This window comes from Fundulus heteroclitus, unplaced genomic scaffold, assembly GCF_011125445.2.
Source record: "Fundulus heteroclitus isolate FHET01 unplaced genomic scaffold, MU-UCD_Fhet_4.1 scaffold_61, whole genome shotgun sequence".
Lineage (NCBI taxonomy): Eukaryota > Metazoa > Chordata > Actinopteri > Cyprinodontiformes > Fundulidae > Fundulus > Fundulus heteroclitus.
In genome coordinates this window covers 1,944,369-1,961,964 of record NW_023397044.1, presented here as the reverse complement: position 1 = coordinate 1,961,964, position 17,596 = coordinate 1,944,369, and the positions used below count along the sequence as shown (strand labels likewise).

Genomic DNA, 17,596 nt, shown 5'->3' with positions numbered 1-17,596 from the left:
AAACATGTGATGTTTTGGATTTTTAGACGTCATTTTTCAAAACCGCTCCATAGGAAATGAATGGGGGAGGTTTCGGGTTTGTGTCGCTCTGAGGTGATTTGCGAAAAATCTATAAATGCCACACCAATGAGGGTTACATTTCCCGAATCCTGACAAAAATACCTACGTTTTGATGTATACTTTGTCTATGTAGAGTGAAAATTGAGCGAGAAAGGTCAAGTTGTTCGGAGTTTTGAAATCTTTAAAAAAGCTAGAGTGGGCCACTCTAGCGGTTGGAGAATTCCGTCATTGACTTTCATTGTAAACGATGATTTCGCTGATTTTCGGACATGAGCTTTGAGGAGTAACTGTGAAGAGACGATAAAAGATATCCACATCCCGTTTTCACTTCTGAGTAGGTCACAGATATATCTACAAACTGGAAGTTAAACGGTGTTTGTAGGTGAAAGCATGGCGACACAGTACAGCTTTGAAAATGGTCCTTTTGAGGGTTTTTTGAGGCTTTCTTTCTCCCAGACTCCATTCATTCCTATGGGGTTGTTTTGGGGTGGTTTTTCGCTTATTTTGTTGCCATGGTAACTCGAAATCCCAATAAAAGTAGTAGCACACATCTCGAGATCGAGCCACAGGTTTTGATGCCTATATTGTGGGGGTGCACGCTATGTTTTGGGCCGCATTAATCGTGAAGGAAGAAAAATAAAGAATATTAATATTAACTAGAAAAATTTTTGAAGAAATTTAGCAAGGCGCCTGCCACTTGGTGCGTACCGTGCCATCAGAAATAGCAACAGGAAGCAACACTGCGAATTTCAGCTTCCTATGGCCTTCACAGCCCCCGCAGCGGCCGTCGAAAGGTGCAATGTTAAGCCAATGGACCTCCTAGGAGCCTCTTGCTAGCAGCGTTGTCATGGAGACTCACTGACAGCTGCAGCCCTCTCTGTCTGTAAAGGCAGAAGAACCCTGGCTAAGCAGCAGTTGGTAGGACCTTCCCAAAGCTACTTCTTGTTAGCAACATGCTAACGGTTAGCCGCTAGCAGAGTTGTGTTCAGTATCACCGGGTGATGTTACTCTGTTAGTTTGGTTGAAATCCTGTACTGAGAAGTGCCTAAAAAGAGAGAAAATCCTAAAATTCACCAAATCTGTCAAGCAGGAGTTTGTACAAGCTTCTTATAGCTACTTCCGGTTAGCAACATGCTAACCGTTAGCCGCTAACATGGTTGTGTTTGGTATCACTGGGTGAGTGTACTCTGTTAGTTTGATCCAAATCCTGTACTGGGATGAGCCTCAAATAGGGAGAAAAAACGTTTATAACGTTGCCATGGTAACTCAAAAAGTCGGGTGGTACAAAAAAATACTTCATGGGATCAGCACACATGTTTTAATATACACACTGTGGGGATTATAATACAAAACTCTAAGTCTCCCACACCGGGAATCGATCCCATGACCTCTTGCATGCTAAGCCTGCACTCTCCCTCTGAGCTATACTGTAGCACCATATATGGGCATGCAGTATTGGGACCATAAGGGGTTTAATCCCCCATTGAAAAGCATTGGATGTTTGACACCTCATAGCTTGGAGATGCTTTATGCGACGTAGCCCAAATTTCTTGTGGAGCTTTCTCTCTAATGTAAGAACAGACTCTGTGAAGCAGAAGTTGGTGAGACCTTCCTAGAGCTACTTCCGGTTAGCAACATGCTAACCATTATCCGCTAACATGGTTGTGTTCGGTATCACCGGATGATTATACTCTGTCAGTTTGGTCCAAATCCTGTACTGGAAAGTGCCTCAAATAGGGGTGCCAATACTTAATGTCACCAAACATGACCAAAGTTCATGGGACAGATTGGCCTCCTTTAGCAACTCAGCCTCACCACATTTGGGCCCAGAACTCAACATTTGACCAAAATTGTCAGTAGCGCCATTTCCCACATGTGGGTGGTGCTGTATTGGCCAATTGGGTCGTGTCTGGGCATCATGCCAGGTCCTGTTGGAAGCAAATGCCCAATAAGAAAGCATGTAAAATCCAAAATGTCACAGAAAACTGACACATGGCTGAAAGTCACATGAAAATTTTAAAATGTTAAGAGGAAGTGACTGTGTGAATTTCAGATTTCTACATTAATCACAGCCGCTGCAGTGAGCGATGAAAGTTTCCATTGTATCTCAATGGAGCTTCTCTCTCTGGCCCTCAGAGTTCCGTTGTCATGGAAACTCACTGACACAGCTGCAGCGGGCGAGTCTACCGAAGTGCAGAGACTTTGCTCACAATAAGTCCCATTGGATTATAATGGAGAACTTTGCCCCGAACAACGCTTCATATCTCCTCATCTATAAATGGTAGAGACGTATTTTTTCAGCGTTTATTTCCTAACGGATAGGGGAAGAAGAAAAGCTATTGTTTTTTGCTGGAAAAAGTTTAATAAAGGTGTAAAAAATTATGATCTAAATGGGATTTTTATGGATTTTCAGAAATCCTCTTAAAACGGTTCCGAACAAACCGCTGTAACTCAAAAAGTATAAGAGATATCAAAATAATTCTTTCACTATGAGTATCAGCAGGCTTTTGATGACCATGTAGCTCATTTTCATATTTTTACAAAAATCGGTGTAGACACAGCGACGATGTAAAAAAGTGGTTGATGTGGGAAAATGCAGCTCCAAAGCGTTTTTAGGATTTTGCACATTCGCTACTCCCGAACAAATTGTTCCTGCGGGAAAACCTTAACAGTTATCCACAAAATTCCTTTTTTGTGAGTGCCAGAAGGGTTGGGACATTCATGTGTGAAAGTCTCATGTCTGTACATAAAACGGTTTAGGAGTAGCGACGATGCGAAAACATGTGATGTTTTGGATTTTTAGACGTCATTTTTCAAAACCGCTCCATAGGAAATGAATGGGGGAGGTTTCGGGTTTGTGTCGGTCTGAGGTGATTTGCGAAAAATCTATAAATGCCACACCAATGAGGGTTACATTTCCCGAATCCTGACAAAAATACCCACGTTTTGATGTATAATTTGTCTACGTAGAGTGAAAATTGAGCGAGTAGGCTCAAGTTGTTCGGAGTTTTGAAATCTTTAAAAAAGCTAGAGTGGGCCACTCTAGCGGTTGGAGAATTCCGTCATTGACTTTCATTGTAAACGATGATTTCGCTGATTTTTGGACATGAGCTTTGAGGAGTAACTGTGAAGAGACGATAAAAGATATCCACATCCCGTTTTCACTTCTGAGTAGGTCACAGATATATCTACAAACTGGAAATTAAATGGTGTTCGTAGGTGAAAGCACGACGACACAGTACAGCGTTGAAATTGGTCATTTGGAGGCTTTTTTGAGGCTTTCTTTCTACCCGACTCCATTCATTCCTATGGGTTTTTTGGGGGTGGTTTTTCGCTAATTTTGTTGCCATGGTAACTTGAAACCCCAATAAAAGTAGTAGCACACCATTCCCGACCGAGCCACACGTTTTGATACCTATATTGTGGGGGTGCACGCTACGGTTCGGGCCGCATTAACGCACAAAGAAACTGGAATATTAATAATAAAGAGTCTGTTTAGAGGTGCATAGTAATAGGTGCCTCCATGCATTTGCATGGGAGGCAATGCTGTGCTTCGCACAGCACTGCCTCCTCATTGCAAATGCTATGGCAGGCGCCTAATAATAAACTAGAAAAATTTCTGAAGAAATTTAGTAAGGCGCCTGCCACTTGGTGCGTACCGTACCGTCAGACATAGCAACAGGAATAACACTGCAAATTTCAGGTTCCTATGGCCTTCACAGCCCTCGCAGCGGGCGTTGAAAGATGCCATGTTAAGTCAATGGACCTCCTAGTAGCCTCTTGCTAGCAGCGTTGTCATGGAGACTCACTGACAGCTGCAGCCCTCTCTGTCTGTAAAGGCAGAAGAACCCTGGCTAAGCAGCAGTTGGTAGGACCTTCCTAAAGCTATTTCCGGTTAGCAACATGCTAACGGTTAGCCGCTAGCATGGCTGTGTTCAGTATCACCGGGTGATGTTACTCTGTTAGTTTGGTTGAAATCCTGTACTGAGAAGTGCCTAAAAAGGGAGAAAATGCTAAAATTCACCAAATCTGTGAAGCAGAAGTTTGTACAGGCTTCCTAGAGCTACTTCCAGTTAGCAACATGCTAACCGTTAGCCGCTAACATGGTTGTGTTTGGTATCACTGGGTGAGTGTACTCTGTTAGTTTGGTCCAAATCCTGTACTGGGATGAGCCTCAAATAGGGAGAAAATACGTCATTTATAATGTTGCCATGGTAACTCAAAATGGCGGGTGGTACAAAAAAATACTTCATCGGATCAGCACACGTTTTAATATACACACTGTGAGGATTATAACACAAAAATCTTAGTCACCTACGCCAGGTTCCGAACCCACGACCTCTTGCATGCAAAGCCTGCACTTTCCATCTGAGCTATACTGTAGCGCCATATATGGGCATGCAGTATTGGGACCATAAGGGGTTTGGTCCCCCATTGAAAAACATTGGATGTTTGACACCTCGTAGCTTGGAGATGCTTTATGCCACGTAGCCCAAATTTCTTGTGGAGCTTTCTCTCTAAAGGAAGAACAGACTCTGTGAAGCAGAAGTTGGTGAGACCTTCCTAGAGCTACTTCCGGTTAGCAACATGCTAACTGTTAGCCGCTAACAACATTGTGTTCAGTATCACCAGGTGATTGGACTCTCTCAGTTTGGTCCAAATCCTGTACTGGGAAGTGCCTCAAATAGGGGTGCCAATACTTAATGTCACCAAACGTGACCAAAGTTCATGAGTCAGATTGGCCTCCTTTAGCAACTCAGCCTCACCACATCTGGGCCCAGAACTCAACATTTGACCAAAATGGTCAGTAGCGCCATTTCCCACAGGTGGTTGGTGCTGTATTGGCCAATTGGGTTGTGTCTGGTTATCATGCCAGGTCCTGTTGGAAGCAAAGGCCCAATAGGAAAGCATGTGAAATCCCAAATGGGACAGAAAACTGACACATGGCTGAAAGTCACATGAAAATTTTAAAATGTTAAGAGGAAGTGACTGTGCGAATTTCAGATTTCTACATTAATCACAGCCGCTGCAGTGAGCGATGAAAGTTGCCATTGTATCTCAATGGAGCGTCCCCCTCTGGCCCTCAGAGTTCCGTCGTCATGGAAACTCACTGACACACCTGTGGCGGCCAGTCTACCGAAGTGCAGACACTTTGGTCACAGTAAGTCCCATTGGATTATAATGGAGAACTTTGCCCCGAACAACGCTTCATATCTCCTGATATATAAATGGTAGAGACGTAATTTTTTCTGCGTTTAGTTCGTAACGGATAGGGGAAGAAGAAAAGCTATCGTTTTTTGCTGGAAAAAGTTTAATAAAGGCGTAAAAAATTATGATCTAAAGGCGGTTTTTATGGATTTTCAGAAATCCTCTGAAAAGGGTCCCAAACAAATCGCTGTAACTGAAAAAGTATAAGAGATATCAAAATAATTCTTTCACCATGAGTATCAGCAGGCTTTTGAGGACCATTAAGTTCATTTTTATGTTTGTACAAGAATCGGTGTAGGCACAGCGACGATGTAAAAAGGTGGATGATGTGGGAAAATGCAGCTCCAAAGCGTTTTTAGGAATTTGCACATTCGCTACTCCCGAACAAATTGTTCCTGCGGAAAAACTGTAACAGTTATCCACAAAATTCCTTTTTTGTGAGTGCCAGAAGGGTTAAGACATTCATGTGTGAAAGTCTCATGTCTGTACATAAAACGGTTTAGGAGTAGTGACGATGCGAAAACATGGGATGTTTTGGATTTTCAAACGTAATTTTTCAAAACCGCTCCATAGGAAATGAATGGAGGAGGTTTCGGGTTTGTGTCGGTCTGAGGTGATTTGCGAAAAATCTATAAATGCCACACCAATGAGGGTAAAATGTACAATTTTTATTGATTTATATGTTTATGCATAATACCATGTCTACATTTAATACCATGTCTACATTCGGGGTTACATTTCCCGAATCCTGACAAAAATACCTACGGTTTGATGTATAATTTGTCTACATAGAGGGAAAATTGAGCGAGTAAGGTCAAGTTGTTCGGAGTTTTGAAATTTTTAAAAAAGCTAGAGTGGGCCACTCTGGCAGTTGAAGAATTCCGTCATTGACTTTCATTATAAACGATGATTTCACAGATTTTCGGACATGAGCTTTGAGGAGTACTTGTGAGGAGACGATAACAGATATCCACATCCCGTTTTCACTTCTGAGTAGTTCACAGATATATCTACAAACTGAAAGTTAAACGGTGTTCATAGGTGAAAGCATGGCGACACAGTACAGCGTTGAAAATGGTCATTTTGAGGCTTTTTTGAGGCTTTCTTTCTACCCGACTCCATTCATTCCTATGGGTTTTTTGGGGGTGGTTTTTCGCTAATTTTGTTGCCATGGTAACTCGAAACCCCAATAAAAGTAGTAGCACACATCTCGTAATCGAGCCACAGGTTTTGATACCTATATCGTGGGGGTGCTCGCTACGGTTCGGGCCGCATTTATCGTGATGTAAGAAAAATAAAGAATAAGAAATAAGCCGTTTAGAGGTGAATAGTAATAGGTGCCTCCATGCATTTGCATTGCACTCTCTAAAGTAAGAACCACTCTAGCGGTTGGAGAATTCCGTCATTGACTTTCATTATAAACGATAATTTTGCTGATTTTTGGACATGAGCTTTGAGGAGTAACTGTGAAGAGACGATAAAAGATATCCACATCCCGTTTTCACTTCTGAGTAGTTCACAGATATATCTACAAACTGGAAGTTAAACGGTGTTCGTAGGTGAAAGCATGATGACACAGTACAGCGTTGAAAATGTAATTTGGATGCATTTTTGAGGCTTTCTTTCTACCCGACTCCATTCATTCCTATGGGTTTTTTGGGGGTGGTTTTTCGCTAATTTTGTTGCCATGGTAACTTGAAACCCCAATAAAAGTAGTAGCACACCATTCCCGACCGAGCCACACGTTTTGATACCTATATTGTGGGGGTGCACGCTACGGTTCGGGCCGCATTAACGCACAAAGAAACTGGAATATTAATAATAAAGAGTCCGTTTAGAGGTGCATAGTAATAGGTGCCTCCATGCATTTGCATGGGAGGCAATGCTGTGCTTCGCACAGCACTGCCTCCTCATTGCAAATGCTATGGCAGGCGCCTAACTAGAAAAATTTCTGAAGAAATTTAGCAAGGCGCCTGCCACTTGGTGCGTACCGTACCATCAGAAATAGCAACAGGAAGCAACACTGCGAATTTCAGCTTCCTATGGCCTTCAGAGCCCCCAAAGCGGCCGTCGAAAGGTGCCATGTTAAGTCAATGGACCTCCTAGGAGCCTCTTGCTAGCAGCGTTGTCATGGAGACTCACTGACAGCTGCAGCCCTCTCTCTGTCTGTAAAGGCAGAAGAACCCTGGCTAAGCAGAAGTTTATAGGACCTTCCTAAAGCTACTTCTGGTTAGCAACATGCTAACGGTTAGCCGCTAGCATGGTTGTGTTCAGTATCACCGGTGATGTTACTCTGTTAGTTTGGTTGAAATCCTGTACTGAGAAGTGCCTACAAAGGGAGAAAATCCTAAAATTCACCAAATCTGTCAAGCAGAAGTTTGTAGGAGCTTCCTAGAGCTACTTCTGGTTAGCAACATGCTAACCGTTAGCCGCTAGCATGGTTGTGTTCAGTATCACCGGGTGGTTGTACTCTGTCAGTTTGGTTAAAATCCTGTACTGGGATGTGCCTCAAATAGGGGTGCCAATACTTAATGTCACCAAACGTGACCAAAGTTCATTGGTCAGATTGGCCTCCTTTAGCAACTCAGCCTCACCACATCTGGGCCCAGAACTCAACATTTGACCAAAATTGTCAGTAGTGCCATTTCACACAGGTGGGTGGTGCTGTATTGGCCAATTGGGTCGTGTCTGGTTATCATGCCAGATCCTGTTGGAAGCAAAGGCCCAATAGGAAAGCATGTGAAATCCAAAATGGGACAGAAAATTGACACATGACTGAAAGTCACATGAAAATTTTAAAATGCTAAGAGGAAGTGACTGCGCGAATTTCAGATACCTACATTAATCACAGCCACTGCAGTCAGCGTTGAAAGTTGCCATTTTATCTTAATGGAGCGTCTCCCTCTGGCCCTCAGAGTTCCGTCATCATGGAAACTCACTCACGCCTGCAGCTGGCCCGTCTACTCAAGTGCAGACACTTTGTGTCATAGACTGCCTATTGGATTATAATGGAGAACTTTGCCCCGAACAACGCTTCATATCTCCTGATCCATAAATGGTAGAGACGTAACTTTTTCTGCATTTAGTTCGTAACGGATAGGGGAAGAAGATAAGCTATCGAAAAACTTTAATAAAGGCGTAAAAAAATTATGATATAAAGGTGATTTTTATGGATTTTCAGAAATCTGAACAAATCGCTGTAGCTCAAAAAGTATAAGAGATATCAAAATAATTCTTTCACCTTGAGTACCACCAGGCTTTTGAGGACTATGGCGCTCATTTTTATGTTTGTACAAGAATCGGTGGAGGCACAGCGACGATGTACAAAAGTGGATGATGAGGGAAAATGCAGCTCCAAAGCGTTTTAAGGATTTTGCACATTCGCTACTCCCGAACAAATTGTTCCTGCGGAAAAACCGTAACAGTTATCCACAAAATTCTTTTTTTCTAAGTTCCAGAAGGGTTGGGACATTCATGTGTGAAAGTCTCATGTCTGTACATAAAACGGTTTAGGAGTAGCGACGATGCGAAAACATGTGATGTTTTGGATTTTTAGACGTCATTTTTCAAAACCGCTCCATAGGAAATGAATGGGGGAGGTTTCGGGTTTGTGTCAGTCTGAGGTGATTTGCGAAAAATCTATAAATGCCACACCAATGAGGGTAAAATGTACAATTTTTATTGATTTATATGTTTATGCATAGTACCATGTCTATCTTTGTTTAAGAGGCAAAAAAAATATATCGGCATGAAAACAGGTATTTATTTACACATTTGTTTACACACTGTGTAAACATCAGGGCGTCATGATTAGTCATTTAGCCATTATAGTCCAGAGTTTAATATTTGGCACCAGGATGTTTTCATTCCAATTCTGAAAAGTGCTTGAAAAATAACAAAATAAAAATATTTTTTGTACAAGCATGTATTTTATTAGTGTCATTTATAGCAAAATAAATGACACTATTGCATATTAAAATGCCCAAACAGGCTATTACACTTTCAGAAATAAAAGGATAAAATATGCGATTAATTTGCGATTAATCTCCAGTTAACTATCAACATTATGTGATTAAAATTTTTAATCGTTTGACAGCACTAATATATATATATATATATATATATATATATATATATATATATATATATATATATATATATATATATATATATATATATATATATATATTAGTGCTGTCAAACGATTAAAAATTTTAATATTTGAATATGTGTGTATTCAAATCCAACTCTGGGTCTTTCTGCATGGAGTTTGCATGTTCTCCCTGTGCATGTGTGGGTTCTCTCTGGATACTCCGGCTTCCTCCCACAGTCCAAAAATATGGCAGATGGATGTTTGAATTGGTACAGGAAAGCTATAAAAGGCTATATTAAAAGGTGTAGCAATTAAGGTAAATATAATTAATTTAAGCTTAAAAGGTAAGGCAGGGGGTTAAAGGCAAGATACTTTTTGAGTATTTTTTATTTATTTAGCTCTTATGGTGTGTTCACATGGAAATCTTTTCTGTAAAAGGATTGTGAACCATCTGTTTGCGAGACCATCTTTTTAACCTGGGATGCTATAAAACGTTCCTTCTTATTTTTACCACTAAGTAATGGCCATTTTCTTTCCACTCATCCATAGAGCTCAGCTCTATGAAATGCACAGCTTATTGTGGTTTTATGGACAGATATTCCAGTGTTTGCTGTGGAACCCTGCAACTCCCTCAGTACTATACAAAGTCTCTGCTGCCTCTCTGATGTTATGCAATTACACCTGTTTGATTATGAAGATTTTTACTAATTATAATTGGCAATTGTAATTTATAAATATATCATTCAAAGTGAAAGGATAGCTATAAAGACAATTGTTTCAAATGGTTTTGATCAAGGGCTATGAGCCTGTAATGATTAGCACTAACAGTTGGTTTATTAATTAGCAGTTATGAACTTATTTATACCGGAAAAGTGTTATCTAACCAGTTGTTGACTGGTTAGACTTGTCCAGCAAATGTTGATAGCAAAAGACAAACCGTTTGCTTTAAAAAAAATTGCAAAAAAGGAATTTAAACTCCATATCAATGCATTCAGGAGCATGGGTCATTTCAAATTTACAAGGAAAGAGGCATAAAACGGAACAGAACTTAACTCAAACAATAATGTGTCTATCCAGAAACTGTGTGGGCTTTCTTACAATACTGAACGCTCTATAATTGTTTTCTGTTACTTTTTGAATATGCACATCTGTTAGCTTTTTATTCTGAAAAATCTAAAGTCCCATGCTCCTGAATGCACCATAGCTTTCTGACACTCAGGAATGCATCACACTGGTCTGTGAACACGGTGCTGCACGTTTGATCTTCTGCTTAAGACAAAGCTTTGCCGTTTCAAAACTCACGTCGGCTCTCACGGCTTATGTTGTGTGTGAATGACAAGAGACCAAAAAAAATTCCCCATGTCCATACTTCTTCCCATTTTGTCTGAAAATTTGACTTTCTCGTCAAGTTTTCCCTTTATTCCACTGCTAGTGGCCAGGGCTCTTGACTTTCTTCCTCGCTGTTGCAAAGCGGCCCATGCCCGCTATTGTTTGGGTACGGCCCCCTATCGGTCAAAAGTATAATTCCTTTTTTTTTTTTTTATCATTAGGCGCCCGCCTATGCATTGAAAATGCATGGCGGAGGCCTTATGCTATGCACCTAATAAGGGTTTCTTTATTAGGCGCCCGCCTATGCATTGAAAATGCATGGCGGAGGCCTAATGTTATGCACCTAATAAGGGTTTCTTTATTAGGCGCCTGCCATAGCATTTGCAATGAGGAGGCAGTGCTGTGCGAATGCATGGAGGCACCTATTACTATTCACCTCTAAACGGACTCTATATTTAGGCGCCTGCCTTCCATGCAAATGCATGGGCAGGGCCTATTACTATTCACCTCTAAAGGCGTCTCTTTATTAGGCGCCTGCCATAGCATTTGCAATGAGGAGGCAGGTGCCTCCGTCACGATTAATGCGGCCCGAACCTTAGTGTGCACCCCCACGATATAGGTACCAAAACGTGCGGCTCGGTCGGGAATAGTGTGCTACTACTTTTATTGTGGTTTCGAGTTACCATGGCAACAAAATTAGCGAAAAACCAACCCCCAAAATACCCATAATAATCAATGGAGTCGGGTAGAAAGAAAGCCTAAAAAAAGCCTCCAAATGACCATTTTCAACGCTGTACTGTGTCATCATGCTTTCACCTACGAACACCGTTTAACTTCCAGTTTGTAGATATATCTGTGACCTACTCAGAAGTGAAAATGGCATGTGGATATCTGTTATCGTCTCTTCACAGTTACTCCTCAAAGCTCATGTCCGACAATCAATGTAATCATCGTTTATAATCAAAGTCAATGACGGAATTCTTCAACTGCCAGAGTGGCCCACTCTAGCTTTTTTAAAAATTTCAAAACTCCGAACAACTTGAGCCCACTCGCTCAATTTTCACTCTACGTAGACAAATTATACATCAAAACGTAGGTATTTTTGTCAGGATTCGGGAAGCTATAAAATGCTATATTAAAAGGTGTAGCAATTAAGGTAAATATAATTAATTTAAGCTTAAAAGGTAAGGCAGGGGGTTAAAGGCAAGATATTTTGTGAGTATTTTTTATTTATTTAGCTCTTATGGTGTGTTCACATGGAAATCTTTTCTGTAAAAGGATTGTGAACCATCTGTTTGCGAGACCATCTTTTTAACCTGGGATGCTATAAAACGTTCCTTCTTATTTTTACCACTAAGTAATGGCCATTTTCTTTCCACTCATCCATAGAGCTCAGCTCTATGAAATGTACAGTTTATTGTGGTTTTATGGACAGATATATAATATATATATTAATCGCAATTTTTTTTTTTTTTTTTTTTTTTTTTGTCTGCACCATCAACACCAAGTCAAATTTCTTGTAAGTGCAAACCTATTTGGCAATAAACTTGATTCTGATTCTGATGCCTGACTAATTTATCAAAGTGCAGGAGGACCATCTAGTGGGCAAAAACATAACCTTTAAATTTAATAGCAATGTCTGTACTCAGTGAACTATAAGTAAATAAACATCCACAACAAAATCATAATACAGACCTTGTTACCTCATCAACCAGGTGCTAAAGAACTCTTGAAGCTTGTAACGATTAATTTGCAACACCTTGTTGTTATATGCCTTTTAAAATGAAAGCATTAGCTGTGTCATTGCTACAAAAGAAAAATATACACCTATGAACCAATTTTACAATAAAGAAAACATTAGTTTACACACTCCCCCAAATGTATGGTGGAAGGTGCTCTGGTTAAATGCGACTAAAATGTAACTTTTTGGCCACAGAGGAAAATACTGCCAGGTGCAAACCTAACCCATACTATTAACCAAAGAACACTGTCTCTACAGTGAAACATGGTGGTGGCAGCATAATACAGTGGGAATGTCTTTCATCAGCAGGGACTGGGACACTTGTCAAAGTTGATGGAAAGATTTATGGTGCTAAATAGAGAGATAGCCTTGAGCAGTTTTGCCTTGAGAAATGAGCTGAAAGCTCAGAGGCAAGATTTGGCGAGCTCATAGAGGCTTATCCGGGCACGTGCAGCTAAAATATACAGCGAAAAGGGGTTCTACTACATACTCACTTTTTTGAAAGCTATGGAAGCTAACGTTTTACTTTTTACTTTTTGATGTTTTCTAAACAATTTAAAAAATTATACATCTTTAAAGTTCTAGGCATGTTCTGTAAATGAAAATGCATAAACTATTCATATTTTGATTCCAGGCTGTGAGGCAACAACACATGAAAATGCCAGGGGAGGTGAATACTTTCCAGTGCAAGATACTGTCATTATAAATGATACTTAAAAAAAACAGAATGTTGTTCATTTAAATGTGGGGCTACAATTTTCTACATGTCATGATTATTCAGAGTATGCGTCAGTCAGGGAATGTAAAAGACTAGCTTTCATACTTTCCTTTGAGCAGAATGCTGAGGCGTTCATCCACAGAGGTCTTGTCCTCAGCAGCATATGCTTGGCCTTTCTTCAGAGTCTGAATGGTGCAGAACTGTCCTGTGAGCCTCTGAAACAAAGCCTGCTGCACATGGAGAGGCTCAAACATCCGCTTGTAGACTGACCGCAGCTCCCTGTCAATCTTAACCTGAAAGAGCGCAGCGACAACCTCAATTCATCGTTCTACTAAACTGAAATCACTTTAATGAATGATTAATGAAAAGAAAAAAGCTCTATTTGGTATTTTGCTCGTAAGAATCCCTTTGATAAGACACCAAATAGGTAAAAGGTGTGTGTGTGTGTGTGGGGGGGGATTTTGTCTTGCTTCCTATTATGAATGTTGGTCTCATTTTATTGACTGGATAGAGATCCATCAGTTAAGCTGCCATCCCATTAGCATACAACTGGCCAAACTCTGGAGGAATGCTGCTCTCTAGTCTAGACGGTGATGGAAAAAACGTAAGAATGTGTTTCAATATCTGTATTGTTGCCCAACTGTAGTAAATACATAGAACCAGTCTGAACACAATATGGCCAAACAGAGTATAGGGTATGGTGATACAGAACTCACCGGTCTGCGCTTGTACAGAAGAAAGAATAAGTGCATGAAGTTGACCACCAAAAACACCACGTTCCAAACCATCACATCAAGATTGCAACGATACAAACTGGCCCAAGCAATGAAGAGACAGCATCCTGTCAAAATAAAATCACACAGTAAAGCTTGTTAAGAAATAAAAGATCAACCAATGAAACTTTAGAAATTATTGAAAGTTTTTCTTTTTCACGCAACTCGTCACAAGAAGAAAATTCTGTGTAGTTCATGTTAACACAGTGCAACAAAAATTATGCATGTGAAAACCAATAATAAATTGCATAATTAGTATTTGCATAGTGTGCTATATAAATAAATTTAACATTGGCATTTCACATAGTTATGCTACTTTTTAAAAACAGGGTTAATGTGTACTCTGACTTGTAAAAAAATACGGCCCAATAAATAAGTGGAATTTCTGCTTCAAACAAAAGTTTTGACACACAAAACAAGAGTTTTCTTTTTTTTCATGACTATGAAAATTGTAGATTCACACTGAAGGCATCAAAACTATGAATTAACACATTTGGAATTATATACTTACCAAAAAAGTGTGAAACAACTGAAAATATGTCTTATATTCTAGGTTCTTCAAAGTAGCCACCTTTTGCTTTGATTACTGCTTTGCACACTCCTGACATTCTCTTGATGAGCTTCAAGAGGTAGTCACCTTAAACGGTCTTCCAGCAGTCTTGAAGGAGGTCCCAGAGATGCTTAGCACTTGTTGGCCCTTTTGCCTTCACTCTGCGGTCCAGCTCACCCCAAACCATCTCAATTGGGTTCAGGTCCGGTAATTGTGGAGGCCAGGTCATCTGGCGCAGCACCATATCACTCTCCTTCTTGGTCAAATAGCCCTTACACAGCCTGGAGGTGTGTTTGAGGTCATTGTCCTGTTGAAAAATAAACGATGGTCCAACTAAACGCAAACCGGATGGAATAGCATGCCGCTGCAAGATGCTGTGGTAGTCATGCTGGTTCAGTATGCCTTCAATTTTGAATAAATCCCCAACAGTGTCACCAGCAAAGCACCCCCATACCATCACACCTTCTCCTCCATGCTTCACGGTGGGAACCAGGCATGTAGAGTCCTTCCGTTCACCTTTTCTGCGTCGCACAAAGACAAAGGTTCAGATGGTTGGAACCAAGGATCTAAAATTTGGACTCATCAGACCAAAGCACAGATTTCCACTGGTCTAATGTCCATTCCTTGTGTTGTTTAGCCCAAGCAAGTCTCTTCTGCTTGTTGCCTGTCCTTAGCAGTGGTTTCCTAGCAGCTACTTTACCATGAAGGCCTGATTCACACAGTCTCCTCTTAACAGTTGTTCTAGAGATGTGTCTGCTAGAACTCTGTGTGGCATTGACCTGGTCTCTAATCTGAGCTGCTGTTAACCTGCTGCTGTCAATTTTTCTTAAAGTAATGATGGTCACTCGTTTTTCTTTACTTAGCTGCTTTTTGCTTTTTTGTCTATTCAGTAGGACTATCAGCTGTGTATCCACCTGACTTCTGCACAACACAACTGATTGTCCCAACCCCATTTATAAGGCAAGAAATCCCACTTATTAAACCTGACAGGGGAGACCTGTGAAGTGAAGACCATTTCAGGTGACTACCTCTTGAAGCTCATCAAGAGAATGCCAAGAGTGTGCGAAGCAGTAATCAAAGCAAAAGGTGGCTACTTTGAAGAACCTAGAATATAAGACATATTTTCAGTTGTTTCACACTTTTTTGTTAAGTATATAATTCCACGTGTTAATTCATGGTTTTGATGCCTTCAGCGTGAATCTACAATTCTCATAGTCATGAAAATACAGAAAACTTTTTGAATCAGAAGGTGTGTCCAACCGTTTGGTCTGTACCATATATATATATATATATATATATATATATATATATATATATATATATATATATATATATATATTAGGGCTGGGCAAGTTAACGCGTTAATTTCGCGTTAATTCATTAGACTATTAACGGCGATATTTTCTTTAACGCGCGTTAACGCATGTTGGTCACATGCTTTTATTTTGTGAAGGTCTGTTGCTGCGGTGTAGGGGTTTGAATCAGAACAGTAGGTGGCGATAATGCGCCAATAACCTCGCTGTCAGCCCAGCCTCAGATTCAAAGAGGAAGAAAGGTGCTGGCCGGAAAAAAACACAGCTGACATGCGGAAGGCGGTGTTTCCCGCAGGTACCGCGAGCGAGCTTAGGCGAGGCGAGGCGGTGAGTTGGCGGCCGGAACAAGTTTTGTGCGGAGCGGAGCGGGGGGGTCTGCATCGACGCCGTCGGTGAAGTCGCTTCTCGTTTCAAAGTATCCATGTATTTTTGCCTGTTTTCCCCCTGCCATTCACTATATGCGCGCGAGAAAGCAACAACAAAAAACCGCGTGTCAACGTCAAATAAACGCAAGCATATCGAGTTAGCAAGCATTTCAGTTTAAAGTTCTTCCAGCATGGAATATGACAGAAACAAGTTAGTTGTAACCACTGCCAAGTTAAACTTTGGTATTGAACATAAAATGGTAATGCTGCTCCCTGCTGTTACCTCAGAAATTGCCTGTTTTTGGTAGATTTTTTCCCCATAAAGAGAATTCCCTGTCAGTGGCAATAAGCTTTAATTTATTATTATTGCTATTTTTTGTTTTACATGTTTAAGTTGAGCTTTACACTAAATATGTGTTACTGATAAGTGCTACAAATGTTACAACACTTTTGTTCATATGGCAGCAGAAGAACATTAAAATAAAAGTGCTCTTTACACTACTTTTGAATTCATTCTTGGAGTTTGTAAATACAATGCGATTAATCGCGATTAATCGCGATTAATCAGGGCGATTAATCGCGATTAAATATTTTAATCGTTGCCCAGCCCTAATATATATATATATATATATAACATGTATAATTTAATAATTATGTCTGAAAACAGATAAAGAAGTGAACCTTATTTAATCACCTTCTCCTTCCTATAGTCCTTAATAGAATCAATCTTCCTGATTTCTACTTTACCTATGGGTCCATACTTCTCAAAGTCCATTAAGTAAGTGTTGAGAATTAAAAATATATCTTAATTGGGGTTACTGAGTAAAGCAGAGTGGGGCCTGTCCCTTCCTGCTCCAGCGTAAGAGAACATAGAGTTTTATTGCCCTGAGGGGGGTGGTCAGAAGGAGAGGAGATCAGTCATCCTCCCTCTGAGCCATGCAGGAGGAGTTTAAAGTTGATAAAAGGAATGTCTTGGTAAAACTTACTTCAGACAGACAGACTTATCCACCGCGGTGAGAACAACATCTTGTAATGGTATGTACTCTGTCTCCATATTTAATTTCTATGAATTAAATATGTATTTAAACCGTTCTACCTCTGATCAATGATTCCTCATTTATTGTCAAATCTTAAACCGGGGTAAAAATGGGCCTTTAGTAGTGAAGCAGGATTAGGCCAATAATACATACAGCACAATTTGGTGCCGTGACCCGGATTTGACATTAAAGTGGAGGAACCTTTTGAAATTGGGCACAAAGAAGTAATCACTTACAGCAAAACAGGGTCGACCCGAAAAAAAGTAAGGAGATTTTGATTCTCCTATTGGCTAAAGATTAGATGTAGGCTAAATCAAGTGTTGCTGTAAGTGAGACGCTTTCTTCTCAAAATATCAGAGGTTGAACAGAGCAACTAGTGTGAGAGGTTTGAATGGAATTTATGTTGAAA

General features: G+C 40.3%; 1 protein-coding gene across 2 annotated transcripts in view; it reads right to left on the bottom strand.

Moving 5' to 3' along the window:
* Positions 1–17,596, bottom strand: part of bves (blood vessel epicardial substance) — a 69,053-nt gene that overhangs the window by 36,577 nt on the left and 14,880 nt on the right. For both annotated transcript variants that reach the window (XM_036133341.1, XM_036133342.1), the window contains exons 3-4: positions 13,866–13,990; positions 13,255–13,442 (exon numbers count right to left, since the gene is read on the bottom strand). In XM_036133341.1, the coding sequence (XP_035989234.1) occupies positions 13,255–13,442; positions 13,866–13,990 (313 nt within the window). The remainder of the gene's footprint in view (positions 1–13,254; positions 13,443–13,865; positions 13,991–17,596) is intronic.